The 18,252-nt window shown below is 32.9% G+C and overlaps 1 protein-coding gene across 1 annotated transcript; it reads left to right on the top strand.

Moving 5' to 3' along the window:
* Positions 1-3,979: 3,979 nt before the first annotated feature.
* Positions 3,980-7,822, top strand: TMK1 (transmembrane kinase 1). The gene is made up of 2 exons (XM_021442217.2): positions 3,980-6,731; positions 7,103-7,822. The coding sequence occupies exons 1-2, from the start codon at positions 4,400-4,402 to the stop codon at positions 7,630-7,632; spliced, it is 2,862 nt and encodes a 953-aa protein (XP_021297892.1). The 5' UTR covers positions 3,980-4,399; the 3' UTR covers positions 7,633-7,822.
* Positions 7,823-18,252: the final 10,430 nt, after the last annotated feature.

Raw genomic sequence — 18,252 nt, 5'->3', positions numbered from 1 at the left:
CCTTCAATAGTTGTATAGCTTGCCAATGAGTTAATTTAACTTTGTTTCCCCCTTCAAACACATCAAAACAACAAAAAGTTAATTATTCTTGTCTTTCGAAAAATGTCATCTTTTCACACAGTTAACTAAATCTTAGCAATCCAACTATTTAAGCTCAAATCCTTCATTAATGAGCTAAACTCATACTTTAGAAGTCAGATTGCATGAGTCTTAGTTCCAAAATTCCCAATCTAAGCCAAAAAGTGAAAAATACCAAATCTAGAAAAAAAGTCAAATTTGAAGTTATTAACTAATTAAATAGAAAAATAATAAATAAATACTTTAAACCTTACCTCTAGGATAGTTTTTCAAGCTCCAAATAGCTTCAAATCACTTTAAAAATCTATTTGAGGCTATAGGGTTTCAGGTTTCTGGAGAGAGAAAGGAAGAGAAAGAGCTAACAAAGAATATCGGGCGAAATGGACTAAAAACCCCTTTTTTATTTTGGTCTTTCCTCTATAATGTATCAATACATTTACCCTAATTTCGAATAAATGTATCGATACACTGGGGCAATGTATCAATGCTTCTCCCCTTGGGTGCTCTCTACTTAAAATGTATTGATACATTTGGACAATATATCGATACATTTGGACAATATATCGATACATGTTCATCTTTGGCCAGATTTATCAATATATTCTTAAATGTATCAATAAAATATTCTTCCTAGGGCCTTTGTTGTTCATCCTGCCATGAATGTATTCAGACATTGGGGTATGTATTGATACTTTCACCCTTGTAAGCAATTCTAAGCTTCCCAAACACTCCAAAAGTCCAAGTTTAACACTCCAATATTATTCTTGATTGATATGACACTTCAAATCATCCCTTTTAATTAATCCCATACACAAACTCATAAACATAACGTCAAATTTTAATAAAAACCTCAAATTATGAGATTTATTACATATCTCCTTAAAGTTTTGCCTAAGTGTCAATATTTACACTCTTAAACACTAAGCATTCATTTCTTATCATCAAAGTCATCAAAACTCCATATATTTCATAAATCATTCTTTGTTTACATAAAAAATTGGGGGGTGTTACAGGTGTAAATCAAAGAAAATAAGCGAAACACAAAATAGAGAAAGAAACTAATGGTGAAGCTTTTGACCTTGAATCTCTCTCAATCTCTCTTGCTTTCTTACTTTGTTCTTAGCTCCAAGTCTTTAAAATTGCTACTGTCACCCTCCTTGTTGAATACTCTAATTAAGGTCCCTTAAATAAGTTCAAAATAACCTAATTTCCTTATTCTTGCATAAAAAAATATTTTCGGAAAGCAGTGTTCTTGCATAAAAAAATATTTTCGGAAAGCTGTGTGGCGTCATGGCCATGCTACCTTAGTCCTGTAGAGCCATGCCTTGGTTTGTGGCTCCACAATGCTCTGGCCTTGGGAAAATGTATGATGCTCTCCATTTTTCCAGCGCTATGGCCATGGTCTCCTCAGTGCTGTGGCCTTGAGGAACTAAAGGCCACAGCCTTCACTCAATGTGCTACCTTGTACAAAACTACTACAGTCCATCATCTTTCAACATGACTTTCACCTTGATCTGATCTGAACTAAGTAAAGTAGTAAACATAAAAGTTGTAGCCTTGTCTCTTATCTTTCCAATGGATTAAGAATTACATCAATTAAATTTCTTTAGCTTAAGTTATCCTCAAAATACTACAGTATACATGAATGAAGTCATCACCATATTTGTGTGGCTTTAAATCAATTGAACCTTACTCATCAAATATCCTACAAAAGCAATGATAGAAATCAACAATAACTATTTTTAAAGTAAATTAAAGAAAAATAAAGTAAAATTAAAATAAAATAACTGAAATTAACTATTCAACATGTAATCCAACTTAAACTAAAAAATGGCCTAAAATGCTTAAATTCGAATCTAAAATCTCAAAGATTTAGCTACTTATACTCTCAAAATATCTCAAAATAACTCTATATACTTGAGTCATCAAAGTAGTAGATGACTATTTTATCATGGTTCACCTTCTCTCTTGAACTTATTCCAAAAGTATTAGATAGGTTTATGATGACATATTGTTGTTGATATAAAGCCTCCTCAAACAAAAATAAATTATCTGCAAAGAACATACACGAAATTACTTGTCCTCTTTTATTAAACCTGAATGGTTTCCAAGAGTCAAAATCCATTGTCAAATAATGCAATGTGATGATCTCTCCAAACATAGAACAAAAAGGTATGGAGATAAACGATCCCTTAAACAAACTCCTCTTGAAGGTGCAAAAGATTTCATGAGAAAGACATTCCAAATAACTAGAGTGTTGCATTCCTGCAAACTCCTCGCAATAAGGTAGTGTTTGGTATGAGGGATGTGCATCCACGTTTCTTATAATGTGTTTAACTAAATTACATTACAATATTTATTTTGAAACAAATCTACACAATATAATATTACAATACAATCACAATATAGTCAATGGATGTAATGCAATTGTACTGAAATACCAATGTAATCTCAAATTATAACTTACTTTACAATGTTAACAAACTTGACTTGCTATTTTAGCCCTTATTCATTTAAAAAAATGAACAAAAATCCTTTTTAACATAACTTACCCTTCTTGATGTAACATTTTCAAGTATTATCAAACAAATAGAAGAAATCTTGTACAGTGGATCAATATAATAATTTTTTGCTAAATTTACATATATTAGCGATAAATATAATCAAGTATAACATTAATAATTCATAAAAGAAAATAGACAAGTCATTCAATAAAATTCTCTCTTACTTTTAGATTTTGGTTTTAAAAAATCTCTTTTGCTTTTTTTTTTCAAAAAATAATTATTTCCATTTTTAATTTTTTATGAAATTTTCAAAATAATAATAATAATACTATATTTTAAAATTTTCAAAATTGTTAACAAATAAACTTTTTTAATTAATATTAAAATGGATTTGCCATATTTGATACTTGATTATTTGTTGAAAGAATGCTGGCTTTGTTTTATTGTTGGTGTAAACTAACTTTGGCGTTTATTTTTTATTAAGCTCTCAAGGAGTTCACCTCTATTGAGTTATAATTTTCTTATGATTGTTTTATGATGGGCAAGTTCTGCACTTTTGATTGTATCTCAAAGGTCCAGCACATTGCTTGACCATTATTTACTTCCCAATTCAATAATTGAAGTTCAACCACTCTCAATGTATTATAGAATAATTTAATGCTATGAAGTTTGAAAGTCAAGTTTTAATACATTTCTTTTTGTTTATGTCATTTATAAACTAAATTTGTATTACAATAAATAAAAATAAAATATATGAAATTATAATAAAAAATAAAACATATGATATTAAAAATTTATTTAAGAAATAATATTATATAAAAATTTATAAAAAAAAATACAGATATTAAACTTATATTTTAGTTATTATGTGATGCAGATTCTTGGTCTGACCTTTTTCCAGTGATTGATTGGGATTTTTGTGTTGAGCTAGTTGTATAGCTAAAGCTCTGAGATTTTTTTTTTTGTTTTGTATTAACCAGGCAGCATGTTTCTTGGAGAGCTGCTGCATGAATCATCTTGTTTTTAAGAAGTGAAAACAAAATGTACTAATTTTTGTACATTTTATGAAGTAATGAAATCGATTTTAATGTGTTTTTTTTAAACAATGTACATAAAAATAATTTTGAAAATTAAAATTATATTTTTAATAAATTTTTTGTAAACTAAATATTCTAATATTATTTTTCTTACAATATAATTGTATTCCAAACGCCACTTAAATTTTAAATGTTGTTTTTAGCAGAACAAAAGAGGTTTAGGGGAATTTCAATTAGTTAAATTCTTTATCTTTATTACTACGAGCCATGTGCCGGCTTTGCGGTTTGAATGCAAAACGAATTGATAAAATAAAAGAAAAGAAGCACAAGCAACTGCCGAGTTGACGTGTCATGAGTCGTGGGGAGGAATCAAGATTACCAGAAAGCTAGCTAAGCTACCGTCTCGCACCTCTTCCAGCCTTTCAACATACTTATGACAGCATTTGATTCCCAGATCCGTGGTCCCCACCTCCATGTGCTTTGTTCTCAATTGCTGCTCCTTCCTTTCCTTTCTACTTGCTCGACTGATCTCATCAATTCCCAAGTTGCCAAGTCCAAGCTCTGCCTTTCTCTTGTCTTCCTTTCAAGCTTCTTTCTTTCTCTCTGTATCGTTCTTCTGTTGCTGCTGCTGCTGCTTTTGGCTTTTTACTTTCTCCAGTTCAGTCCGACATGATTGCTCTATGCATCTAATGCCTTGAAAAAAAAAAGAGTTGCATCTCTTTGCTACATTTTCCAAAAAAAAAAAAAGAAGAAAGAACTTTACATTTCAGCTCTATCAAGATGAAGAAGAAAACCCATGTTGGCTGCCGCTTCAATCTTTTTGCCATTGTTCTTGGATTGACTTTAATCTTCGTCTCTGTAAAATCCCAGAAAAGTGCCAGTGATGATGCTGCAGTGATGTTAGCTCTCAGGAAGACCCTCAACCCACCCGCATCTCTCGGATGGTCTGACGCGGATCCCTGCAAATGGAGCCACGTTGTCTGCTCAGAGGACAAGCGGGTCACCCGGATCCAAATTGGTCACCAGAACCTGCAAGGTACACTTCCTTCAAATCTTCAGAACCTGACTGAACTAGAGCGTTTAGAGCTACAGTGGAACAACATTTCAGGTTCCGTCCCTAGCTTAAACGGACTAAGCTCACTACAAGTGGTTATGCTAAGTAATAATCGCTTCACTTCATTTCCCGATGATTTCTTTTCTGGCTTATCTTCTCTTCAATCTGTGGAGATTGATGACAACCCTTTTTCTGCCTGGGAAATCCCCCATAGTTTGAAAAATGCTTCTGCTTTGCGTAACTTCTCAGCCAACTCCGCTAACATTAGCGGCAAAATACCTGACATTTTTGGACCTGATGAGTTCCCAGGTCTAACCATTTTGCATTTGGCCTTCAATAGTCTAGAAGGAGAGCTGCCCTCCAGCTTTTCTGGGTCACCAATCCAGTCTTTATGGGTTAATGGGCAGGAAAGTAATGGTAAACTTACTGGCAGCATTGCTGTAATACAGAACATGACATTCTTGAAAGAGGTTTGGTTGCATTCCAATTCATTTTCCGGTCCTTTACCAGACTTCTCTGGTTTAAAAGACTTGCAGAGTTTGAGTTTGAGGGACAACTCCTATACTGGGCCTGTTCCCATTTCTCTGGTGAATCTCGGGTCATTAAAAACTGTAAATTTGACAAATAATTTACTTCAAGGACCAATGCCTGAGTTTAAGAATTCCATTTCTGTGGATATGGTTAAGGACTCGAATAGCTTTTGTTTGCCAAGTCCTGGTGACTGTGATCCGAGGGTGACTGTGTTGCTTTCTGTTGTGAAGCCGATGGATTATCCACAAAAGCTTGCTGAAAATTGGAAAGGGAATGATCCTTGTGCAGATTGGCTTGGGATTACCTGTAGTAATGGGAACATTACTGTTGTTAATTTTGAGAAGATGGGCCTTTCAGGTACCATCTCTCCTGATTTTGCATCACTTAAGTCTTTGCAGAGGCTGATTCTTGCTGATAATAATCTTACTGGTTCCATTCCGGAGGAGCTTACCTCTCTGGTTGCACTTAAAGAACTTGATGTATCAAACAATCAACTTTATGGGAAAATCCCTACTTTCAAGAGCAATGTCATTTTGAATAAAAATGGTAATCCTGACATCGGCAAGGAGAAAAGTAGTTCTACTTCTCCAGGTTCAACAGCTGACAATCCCATGGAAGGCAAAGGATCTAATAGTAGTGGAAGTTCTGGTAACACTGGCAAGAAATCTTCAGCTTTGATTGGAATAATTGTAGTTTCTGTTCTTGGGGGTCTGGTAGTTGTTGGTTTGTTTGGTTTGTTGCTTTTCTGTCTTTACAAAAAGAAACAGAAACGGTTTAGCAGAGTACAGAGCCCAAATGCAATGGTGATTCACCCACGTCATTCTGGGTCAGATAATGAAAGTGTTAAAATTACAGTTGCTGGCTCAAGTGTTAGTGTTGGTGCTGTGAGTGAAACTCATACAATTCCAAACAGTGAGCCTGGTGACATGCAAATGGTTGAAGCTGGAAACATGGTTATCTCTATCCAAGTTTTAAGGAACGTGACCGACAATTTCAGTGAAGAAAATATATTGGGACAAGGGGGTTTTGGGGTCGTATATAAAGGTGAGTTGCATGATGGTACAAAGATCGCTGTGAAGAGAATGGAATCTGGAGTTATTAGTGGGAAGGGTTTAGCAGAATTTAAGTCTGAGATTGCTGTCTTGACAAAAGTTCGACACCGGCATCTTGTTGCTCTTCTTGGGTATTGCTTGGATGGGAATGAGAAGCTTCTTGTGTATGAATACATGCCCCAAGGTACTGTTAGTAGACATATCTTTAACTGGGCAGAAGAAGGATTAAAACCACTTGAATGGACAAAAAGGTTGATCATTGCCTTAGACGTGGCAAGGGGTGTTGAATATCTTCATGGTTTAGCCCATCAAAGCTTTATACATAGAGACTTGAAGCCTTCAAACATTCTACTTGGAGATGATATGAGGGCTAAGGTAGCGGATTTTGGTCTTGTGCGTCTTGCTCCTGAGGGTAAAGGCTCCATTGAAACTAGAATTGCTGGAACATTTGGATACCTGGCACCAGAATATGCAGGTATTTTTTTAGTGGTTTTGCTCTTGTACTTAATTTATATTCTTTTTCATAAAAATAAATTGCAAATCTTCTATGCATGAACCCATAAAAGTATGCAAGTATTTGATAGACTCTGGCATTTGGCAGTTTAAGAAGATAGGTAGCACCTGACAGAGACATGAAAAGAAGTCTGGGTATTAAAAAAAATAGAATAATGTATAATTGCACTCATTTCCTTTGAAATTTCAACACCTTATACTTCTGATCTAGATATGCATTCATCTCACTAGCTGTCATGTATATGTTGAAGCTAGTGTTGTCTAAGATTTTCATTTTCATTGGCAATATATTGCTGATGTGAAAGTCATTTTTCGTTTGAATATGGAGTGCAGTTACTGGACGAGTTACAACTAAAGTGGATGTATTTAGCTTTGGGGTGATATTGATGGAGCTAATCACAGGCAGAAGAGCACTTGATGAAAGCCAACCTGAGGAAAGCATGCACCTAGTTACATGGTTCAAGAGAATGCACATAAACAAGGACTTATTCCGCAAAGCCATTGACCCCACAATTGACCTCATTGAGGAAACTCTTGCCAGTATCAGCACTGTTGCTGAGTTGGCAGGTCATTGCTGTGCAAGGGAGCCATATCAAAGGCCTGATATGGGTCATGCTGTAAATGTGCTCGCTTCTCTAGTGGAGCTTTGGAAACCAACTTATCAATGCTCTGATGACATATATGGGATTGACCTTGAAATGTCATTGCCACAAGCACTAAAAAAGTGGCAAGCTTATGAAGGCAGAAGCAATTTGGAGTCTTCATCTTCTTCACTTCTTCCCAGCTTAGACAACACTCAAACCAGCATTCCTACGCGGCCTTATGGATTTGCTGAGTCATTTACATCAGCAGATGGGAGATAAGCAGTTGTAAATTGTGGTATTGGTGGCTCTGTATGTCCATTCTCATTGCTTCTTGCTTCTTGTTAGTACACTTGTAGACTAAATTATTTTACCCCACAATGTTGTATTTTTCTTGGAATATGATTTTCAATGTTCTTCAGTTTGGAAGCTCCGGAGAGCAGCTAGGCAAAATGTTCTCAAAGCATAAGAATTAGTGTTTCATTCTTGAAAACGCCCTGTTCTTAATCCTGCCCGGGAGTTGGCCACTGATTATGCTGTTGGAGTGTCCTGGCGACGGTCAGCCAGATGAGAAAACTTAACCTTTACGTTTTGAATTTAAATTAGTCCCATTTAGATTTCGCTTTTAAAAACTCTGGCTTAGTAATTTTGAATTGGTTTCAAGTCCATATGGGAATTTATGGACAGAAGCCATATTTGCAACGTACAAAGGGCGAAGAATGGTAGAAAAGATGACGAATTTGATGTGTTATTGATTAGCTGTCGAAGTAGTGTTTGAAGAAGTTAAGACAGCAGACCCAAAAAAGCAGCTGCCAACACTGAAATCCAACCAGGATGCCGTTGTTTGAACATGCAATGTTACAACGATGCTACAAAAAGTTCTCGCTTGATTCAAACTGAAAACCGTCAAAAAAAGGTCATGTGATGTCGGAAATTCTGCAAAGACTGGAAAACAGCACAAGCTACGCCGTTCAATGAACAAACAGATGTGTGGGGAGTCGCGTGGGTGTCCAAAGTTTATGCGGGGACCCGCGAGTGTTGCGATGAGGTGTAGCTATCGCCCCCGCCCACACATGGCTTCACGTTCTGCTCTCAATTTCCAAGGTATCTGTCCCCTGTCATTCAGTTGTCGCTTTCATTTCTTTATGGACAGTATCTCAATTGTGGACCAACCCAAAACATGCTCTTGAGATCAACTGTAAATCGTCAGCTTAAAGCCACATGATTAAAATTCCCGCGAGTCATCCAACCTGTAACTCTTCAGTTTGGGACCGCAAACGTTTAATGCCATCAATTAACAGATATGTGACAATTTTAATATACCGTTAACAGATATGTGATTACCTCTTTGGTTCTCTGCACAATCCCCTCCCAATGCCTTGCCCAAATCCGAATCTCCTGCCTTTCTTTCACCCTCATTGACTCCTCAGCCTCTCCAAGTAATGCCCGTCAAGGTCCATTTTCTTCTTTCTAGCTCCCAACAATGGACTACTTTTTTACATCAGTATCTGAAACCATTTCAACAATGCCTCTTTGCTTCTCTCTTGCGGAGTTGCTAAACCTAGTCGTTGAAGCAAAATTCCAATTCAACAGGGATTCACCCTATAGTTTCCTTCACCATTAACTTGAAATTAACAACTGAAACTCCTTAATTAATTTTCAAAGGTTTTTATGATATGGGTAAAGATTTCTTTTTCTGAAACGTCATCTTCCTCCGTTTGGTTGAATTTGATCTAACCGTGTTATGGAAAATTTTAACGAAGCATCTCTCAAGGTAATTGAGTGTAACTTTTTAATAACTACAAAGTTTTTTTCTATAATTTATCCTTTTTGGTTTGTAATAATGTTGAAATCAACATTATCTTCAAATTGCAAATATATACTTTTATTTTATTTTTCATACTAACAAAACATTCTGGTACATATCTGTGCTTAAATGTTCAGGTAATATCACCTTATAATATAAATACTCTTGAATAAGTTTGATCCAAGATTCGATTAACTTGGAGAGTTAATTCATTGAGGCCATGAACTAAAAGTCAGCCAGCAGACAGAAGTCAATCAACTAAGAACTTCCTTAAGCGACTGAATTACTCTAGAGAAGCTAAAAAAAAATCAATCGATGAAGTTTTTATCAAACAATTAATAAGAAAAATGAAGTCGAAGATTTCAATTTGTTAATCAACGTGGGAAGAACTCTAAGAGTCCGTTTGGTACATTGCAATGTAAAGCACATTACCTGTAATGTGACTTATTAAATTACATTGCAGTGTTTGTTTTGTAACAGATCACTGCAATATAAGATTGCAAGGCAATTACATTACAGTCAATGGATGTAATGTGATTGCAGTCCAAAACCAATGCAATCACATTACATTGCACTCTGCAATATTCTTAAAGACAATTTTACCTTTCAATTTTATTACCTTATTAAAAATATTTTATAATATTATAATTAAAATAAAAATATTAAAATAAAATATATAATATAAGAATAAAAATTAAAATAAAATAAAATATAAAAATTAACATTTATATAATATAGGTAAAACAAATTAAAATAAAATATATAACATAAAAAATATATTAAAGAAATGAAAATAAAATATATAAAATTATAATAATAAATAAAAATAAAATATATGATATTAAAAATATATTTAAAATATGATATTATATAAAAATTAATAATATAAATATAAATATATTAAAAATAAAATATAAAATATTATAATAATAAATAAAAATAAAATATATGACATTAAAAATATATTTAAGAAATGATATTATATAAAAATTAATAATAAAAATATAAATATATTAAAAATAAAATATAAAATATTACAATAATAAATAAAAATAAAATATATGATATTAAAAATATATTTAAGAAATGATATTATATAAAAATTAATAATAAAAAATATAAATATATTAAACTTATATTTTAATAATTAGGGGTAATTTTGACAATTAACATTATATTCCCACTAAAGTACTTGTAAACCAAACACTGCAATGTTATCTTCCCTGCATTTTAATCATTATTTTGCTTACATACCAAACACTGTAATGTTATTTTCCCTATAATCACATTGCTTGTAATCACATTACTTGCAATCACATTACCTGTAATCACATTGCATTGTAATGTACCAAACGCCACATAAGTGATTAACATAAGATATTAGATAGCTTTGCAAGTCGCGTGAATTTATAATATGCTAGAAATTGACACCTTTAACAGGTTGATTTGGTTCAAGTGGCTAGATTTTCAAATCTTGTATAAAATGAACCAATTAAGGACTTCGAAATTGATAAATGCGGATTTTGATTTTGGATTCAATAGCAATAATTGTTATCTAATATAAAAGTCAAGAATCTATCGAAAAAAATTGTAAATCAAGATACACTTATCTTAAAAGCAATTTAATTAACTCAACTTCAAAAGCGATTAAATTTTGCATCATGATTCAAGTACCTCAAAAACGATTCAAGTGACTCGTTTCCAAAAGGGTTCACGCATCTTAAGGGTGATTTTGTTTTTCTAAAAACCTATTGTTAATTAATTTTGATGGCCAACTAAGCAGCAACCTTTTGCTTTTATAGATATACTTATAGACTTGGATCCATTGTACCCAATCATAATCCAACAAGACTTATAATAAAACCCAAAATAAGAATATGCATGAGATTTTTAAGAATCTCTCTCTACAACTATGGCTAAGTCCATGTCATCTCATGATTCATATTTTATTTGGAATTTTATTTAATCTAGAGTAAAATACTCCAACCTCCATAAGTTTTAGTCGAAATTCCAAACGGATTTATTAGTTTTTAAAATGGATACTCTACCTTAAAAATGCAAACACCGTTGATAGAAATTAAGAAAAAACTAAATGTCTTTTCTTTTTTTATTAATTTTAAAAATTATTATTAGATTTTAAAGAAATAAAAAAAAAGTAGCATTGATCAGTGCTCCTTAAGAAACGGAAGCACCGGTCAGTGCGCCTAAGTAAAGGAGTCATCGATCAGTGCACCCCAAGGGCTGGTGCTCCCTTTTGGAAGCCCTCTATATCGAGCTCCCCTTGGAGGGTACCGGCGCTCCCAAAGGAGCACCAGATCTGGTGCTCTCTTAGGGAGTCTGATCGAGGCTCCCAAAAGGAGCCCTGATGCTCCCAATCTTGGTAGTTTTTTTTTTAATTAGTAAAAAAAATAAAATTATATAATAGTAATTTTAAAAATTAATCGAAGGTAAAATTATCTTTTTACCCTTGCTACGTTAGAAAGTTTACAGAAATATTAATAGTTGACTAATGGTTAAACCTACGTATCCAGCAGAAATTTTTTTTTGAGGCGAAGTGTCCATTTCGAAAACTAATGGATCTCCATATAATTTTGATCAAAATTTAGAGGGGTAAGGATATTTTATCCTTTAATCAAATATTATTATTTACTTTCTTAAATTAAAAAAATTCTTATTTACCCATAAATTGCAATAATATCCATCAACACATTACAATTGACTTTTGCAGAGAAAAGAATTGTCAATAAGGTCATTTTCATTACAATATTTACTAATTATTCTTTTCACTGTGCCATATTCCTGATGGGCTTTATAGATAAATAATTTCCATTGTCAAATCCTGTGAAATGCCACCATTAAAATAAAAGATCTAAGTGTAACTTGATGAGCTAAGGTTTTAAAATTTTAAGAATGATTTAGAACACTTTTAGCTTAAGAATATCCTTATAATGTTTTCAAATGAGCTTTGGGGAAGTTGGGATTCAAATGGGGCCAAAAGACTTAATTTTTCACTTAAAAATAGCATTTTGGAGCCAAGGTATCGAGGTTTGGTCAAGAAGTATCAAGACTTGCTTCATGTGAAAAATAAAGTCTCGAGACTTCAAAGGAAGTCTCGAAACCTTGCTACCTAGAAAGTCACAAGAAGTCTTAAGACGAGTCAAAAACCCTAAGAAAAACCATTCTATTTTAAAACATTTCGAGACTTAGGCCTAAAGTATTGATACTTCAATGTTAAACTTCAAAAAATAAAGGGTTAAATTGGTCTTTTCACCCCATATACTATAAATATGTCACCAATCCTGAGGTCTGAAGGTTTCCAAGATTTCTCAACCGCCAAACCTTTTCTTTACCATACTGTCAACTCTCTTAACTCTCTTTCAAACTTCAAATTCATGTTTCTTGAAGAGCAACTTGATTTCCAACCTTTAAACTTGTTTCCAACATTTTTTGAGGCAAAAAAAGTGATTTTCTAGCATTTAAGTTTATGGATTTACTCCAAAGTTTCTATAAAATCTTAAAAATGTGATTTTTATCTCAAATGTTAGGTTTCAAGCATTTTCAAGCACAGTGAGCTCATCAAGGTAAAGTTAGCACTAACTAAAACCAGTTTTGGAGACTAGACTATGGTTGAAAGAATAAACAAGTTAAATAGAGATTTAGACTAAATTAGTGGAAGATTTATGTTCAAAGATTGTGATATCTCATTTTTTGGAAGGATCACAACCGGCACTAAAACTTAAATGGGTGTAGCCCACTAGATCCTAGTAAGCCTTCTGTCATCATTCAAGCCTTCTGTCATCATTCAATCATATTGGGCTTGTTTCCCATTCATCATCATCACACATGGATAAACACTAGTCATCACAATCATAAACATCCATATATAGGTGATACACACAATTATGGACTTCTCAACATAAACTATGTGAATCATTTCATTCATAATATTTGTACTATGTACAATACATTTAAATTCTAAGAATGCACCTTGGGTGCTCCTATAGGCCCTCACATTCATAATATTCATGTAACATCGTAAAAATATCTTGCAATTCAATGGCTTAACATATCAAACATCATCAAGTAATCATAAACAGAAACATAACGACTAACTCATCAAGCGAAACATAACCCAACTCCCTAAGCTTCAAAAAGCTACTATGTCACCTACCAAATGAAGAATGGACCATGTTTCAATGTCATTGGTGCTCAACAATTATAATTGATTTGCAATAAAAATAGGGAAGACTAAAGTGTGTGAATCACAAAAACTTCGTGAGTGGATACGAGAAAAGGATAAGTCAAGAGGTTAGAGCTTTTTGCACATATAAGCATTTATATAACTATGAACATATTATTTTCAAATACGTATAAGGAACTTGTGAGAGAATAATCACGCTTTCAAAAAGTTTCGTAAATCTTTGGAAATATGTACCATTGAGAATCATGTTTATTAACCACCAAAATCTGTTTTCATACAATTTGAAGTCTCATTATCCTTTAAAAGCCAATTGAAATTAAGCCATTTGAAACACATACAAAAAGGGCTAGCTTATGCATTAATCATCTTATATCATTGGAATATCCTTCATTACCTCATGATAACATTGGAATGCAATCATCACCTTATTCCTTTTCTTAATAAAGTGGTGTTAGCAAAAGAACCTTGAGATATAATAACCAAGAAAGGGTGAATTGGTTATCATATAAAGTTTTCACCTGTCTTTGAAAAAAGGTTAAAGATTAAAACTTTAAGCACAAAACTTGAAGAACAATCAATATAAAAGTAAACAAACAAGATATGGAGCAAGTAAAGTACAGGGAAAGGATAAAAAAAAACTCAACTATAATTTTTATAGAAGTTCGACATTTCAATGTCTATGTCCCCCCTCTTAATATTAGAAGGAGTTTGAATCAATTATCTGATAACTCTATGTTATAGAGTTATTTTGTCACTTTTTGAGTATTAAAATTGGCTAAGTCTTTGAGTTTTGATTTGAATTTGTCTCGTTTTAGTAGTTTATTTTTAGTTTCATTTTAAGTATGTAGGTAGGTTGATTTTAGTTAATTAGGTCTCTTATATTAAGAATTGTAATGCGCTTTCATTGATTTTGAAGTTTCTTCAATGAACGAGATTGAATTAGAGCTAAAAAATGAAATTTTGATTCAACATAGAATGTTGGGTGTTGTGACCATAAACCAATAAGCACCACGACACCGTGAAAAAGGAGAAGCATGGCCACAAAATAGAGGAGTTGGCATTGAAATGCTAGAAGAAGTGAGGCCATGGTGCCAGAAAGAAGAAATGCAAAAAATATACAACAAAGTTGGCACCGTGGTGCCAAGAAAGTAAGGTTGCAGCACTGACACGACTTCCCTCTCAAGTATAAATTCCAAAAGTTGATTTTTAGTAAGGGTTTAAAGCTTATTTAAATGCAGTTTTAGAGTAATTGAAAGACATGTTTAAGCTAGGTCTTTCTGAAGAAAAAGTAACCATTAATCACTAAAGAAAACGAAGAAAAACTTTGGAAAGTTGAAGATCAAAGACTTGACAAGCTTTAATTTTCTCTCTACTTTGTTTTTCCTAGACATTCTTGATTTATATTGATGGTTAAAATTCTTTGGATTATGTTTTTATCATTCATCATGAACTAAATTCCTCTATGTAAGATTGCAATTGAACTCAACATGTAGTTTGAATTTTTAATTTCTCTCTTGCTTATGAATTAATGGAATACGAGTTATTTATTCCAATATTGTGTTTAATGCTTTTGATTGCTTGATCACTAATTAAATTGATCTGAAAACCTAAATGTAACTTTGAAAATAGAGTTTAGTATAGGCCATGGATGGAATAGCATAAGTTCAAATTCACTTAATTAATTGGTTACTTTGATTTATGTATAGGATAGAATTATATCTATATGTCTTATGTAGCCAAGATTAGAGCTTGAGTTAATTGAGTTTGTCTTTAATTCAATTCTCATAGAAATATAAAAAATTGGTTAAGACAAATATTTTTATAAGAACATCGAAAAAGACTTATAATTAATTAGGGAACTAGGTTAGTAACTTAATCCATTTAGTAAGTTAAAAAAGAGATAAAATTCAGATGAAGTGTTGAGGAATATTGTAATCCTAGGCTTATTTATTGATTAATTTTTCTAGTTAAGATTTTCTGTTAGCTTTTAGATTCAGTTTAGCTTTTGTTTAGTTTTAGTTTTGCTTTTAGTTAATCACTTTATTTTGGTTGTTTGAATAAGACTAGGTTGTGATAATTTTAGTATTTAGAAAAAGTTGTTATGATTCTTTGTGGGATTTGACACTTTATTGACCATTATATTACTTGTTAATGATACATACACTTGCATGGTAAATTGACAAGAAGTTTTTGGTACCATTGCTTGGGAATTGCTTTCCTACTATTTGTTAATACTAATACCAAACAATCTTAGTGTTAAATCAAACTTTGTTTTTCTTTATTTTTATGTACTTTCAGTCATTTTATGTGCAAAGTGAGAAGTTTAGAGGTTGTTCCTTTTGATCCATAAATCGAAAAGACTTTTCGAGGACTTTAGAGAGAAAATTCACAAACTTCAACTCACATTTAAACAATGGCTGAAGAAGAAGGAAAAAAAACAAGTCTTTGAGGGAATATGTTGTTCCTCTTGTGCAATGTCTTCACTCTAGCATCCAAAGACTTATCATAGAAGCTAATAACTTTGAGATCAAACCAAAAATTATTTAGATGATTCCGACTTTAGTACAATTTGGAGGACTACCCAATGATATTCTGAATGCTTATATTGTGAATTTTTTAGAGATTCACCGGTGATGCTATTAAACTGAGCCTCTTTCCTTTTTAATTGAAAGACAAGGTAAAGAATTGGTTGAATTCACTTTCTCTTGGTTCCATTACTACTTGGGATGATTTAGCTTAAAAGTGTTTAGATAGATTCTTTCCACCAGCTAAGACAACAAGGATGTGGAACTACATCACATCATTTATGCAATTTGAATAAAAATCATTGTATGAGGCTTGAGAAAGATACAAGGATTTGCTTAAAAGGTGTCCTCATCATGGGTTACCTAAATGGCTACAAGTACAGACTTTTTATAATGATTTGTTGGGTTTAATTAGAAACACTACAGATGCAGTAGCAAGTGGAGCACTAATAGGAAAATCTATTGATGAGGCATATGATTTGTTGGAAGAGATGGCTTCTAATAATTATTAATGCCCATCTGAGAGAACGGTGCTTAGGAAAGTTGCTAGTATTCATGAGTTGGATGTGATTAATGCCTTGATTGCATAGGTAGCTACTTTAACTAAGAAATTCAATACTTTGGGAGTTTAAGCTATTCAGAGCCCATTCATGACTTGACACCTATGCTGAAAAAGGAATTCTAGTGATCATTACCTAGATAATTTTGAATTAGTGCAATTTGTTGGAAACCTCAATAGGTAGCAAAACAATCCATATTCCAACAATTATAATTTTAGATGGAGGAATCACCCTAACTTTTCATGGAGTAACAATCAGGGATCTTTATCAACAATAAAGCCAAATTATGCTATTAGATTTCAACCTTAAGCTAGAGCTCTTATACTTGAGAAAAAGCCATCTGTGGAAGAGTTATTTATGCAATACATGGAAAAAACTGATTCTCTGATTCATAGTCAAGCAACATCACTAAGGAATCTTGAGACATAAATAGGTCAACTTGCCAATACCATCAATAATAAGCCTCAAAGAACCTTACCAAGTGACATTAAAGCCAATCTTAGAAGAGAAGGTGATGAGCATTTTAAGGCAATCACCCTTAGACATGGAAAGAAGATAGATGGGAGTAGCATTCAAGTAGGTTATCTAGGTAAGCCAGTTCAAAAAGAAATACTGTTTAAAAATTCTGATGTCTAAACTCAAGAAAAAAAGGATAAGTCTAACCCACCACGACCACAACCACGACCACCACAACACTTGCCTCAATGTTTTTAGAAACAAAAGCTTGATAAGCAATTCTAAAAGTTTCTAGAGCTATTTAAGAAGCTTCATATTAATATTCCTTCTATTGAAACTTTGGAACAAATGCCAACTTATGTTAAGTTTCTGACAGACATTCTAACTAAGAAAAGAAGATTAGGTGAGTTTGAGATAGTTGCACTTACTGAAGAATGTAGTGTTATCATCCAAAATAAGCTTCCACCAAAGCTCAAGGATTCGAGTAGTTTCACCAGTCCATGCACTATTGGCACTCTATTCTTTATAAAAGCTATAAGTGATTTAGGAGCAAATGTCAATTCCTAGGATATCTACAAGCTCATGATGTCCATAAATCGCATTTAAAATAAATCAACACGTCTATCCACCGTAAAGCAATATATATATATATATATAGTACGAAAATTTAAAAATCGACACCCTTTATTCACTTTACAATAGCGGGATGCTACGTCGCTATTGATTCAAGGGTGTATCTAGTTAACTCTACTTGCTGGTCACTTGTTACCTTGTCTGACACGCTACCACGACAAATCTTCTTCACTTACACACTTCTTAGCAACAATTCAAACTCCACATATATAATTACACATGAGTACCAACAGCACTTCAATCAATTAATCCTTAATCTAATTTCATATTTTTCATCCTCATCATTCATTGTAATTTAACATGCAATCCACATACATGCATCTATTTCTTTTAAATCTTAGAGGACTTTTGCTGCCTTAAATAATTTAACACAGATTCAACCGATTTAGTTAAATAAAATGACCAGATTCATAATTTCTCACCTCTCAAATGAAACTCCTAGCTCCATAACTCTATCGTGGAGCCTTAACTCTCTAAAGATCACTCTCCACAAGCTCGGGTTGAAAGAGAAATGAACATGTAGCAAGCTTCTCCAAACTGAGTTTACTATTTGCAACACAATCAAAACAACAATATTCAACCGTTTATTCTCCACTATAATAACTTAAAACGAAAGCTCTTATCTCCACCATGAATTCCTTAACTCTAAATAAATGCTAAAGAGGTTAAATCTCTTGGGAGAAAGCTTTAAATGTACGGGGTTTTAAAGAAAAGGATGAT

Source organism: Theobroma umbraticum, unplaced genomic scaffold (genome assembly GCF_002168275.2).
Source record: "Theobroma umbraticum cultivar Fairchild unplaced genomic scaffold, ASM216827v3 scaffold_239.1, whole genome shotgun sequence".
Classification (NCBI taxonomy): Eukaryota; Viridiplantae; Streptophyta; class Magnoliopsida; order Malvales; family Malvaceae; genus Theobroma; species Theobroma umbraticum.
Note: the sequence above shows the minus strand (reverse complement) of the source record. Positions and strands in the feature narration are given on the sequence as shown.

Bases quoted from the DNA above. Each gene is read 5' to 3' on its own strand.
- TMK1 (XM_021442217.2), top strand. From the start codon at position 4,400: ATGAAGAAGAAAACCCATGTTGGCTGCCGCTTCAATCTTTTTGCCATT. The intron at 6,732-7,102 runs GTATTTTTTTAG...TATGGAGTGCAG, and splicing joins CCTGGCACCAGAATATGCAG to TTACTGGACGAGTTACAACT.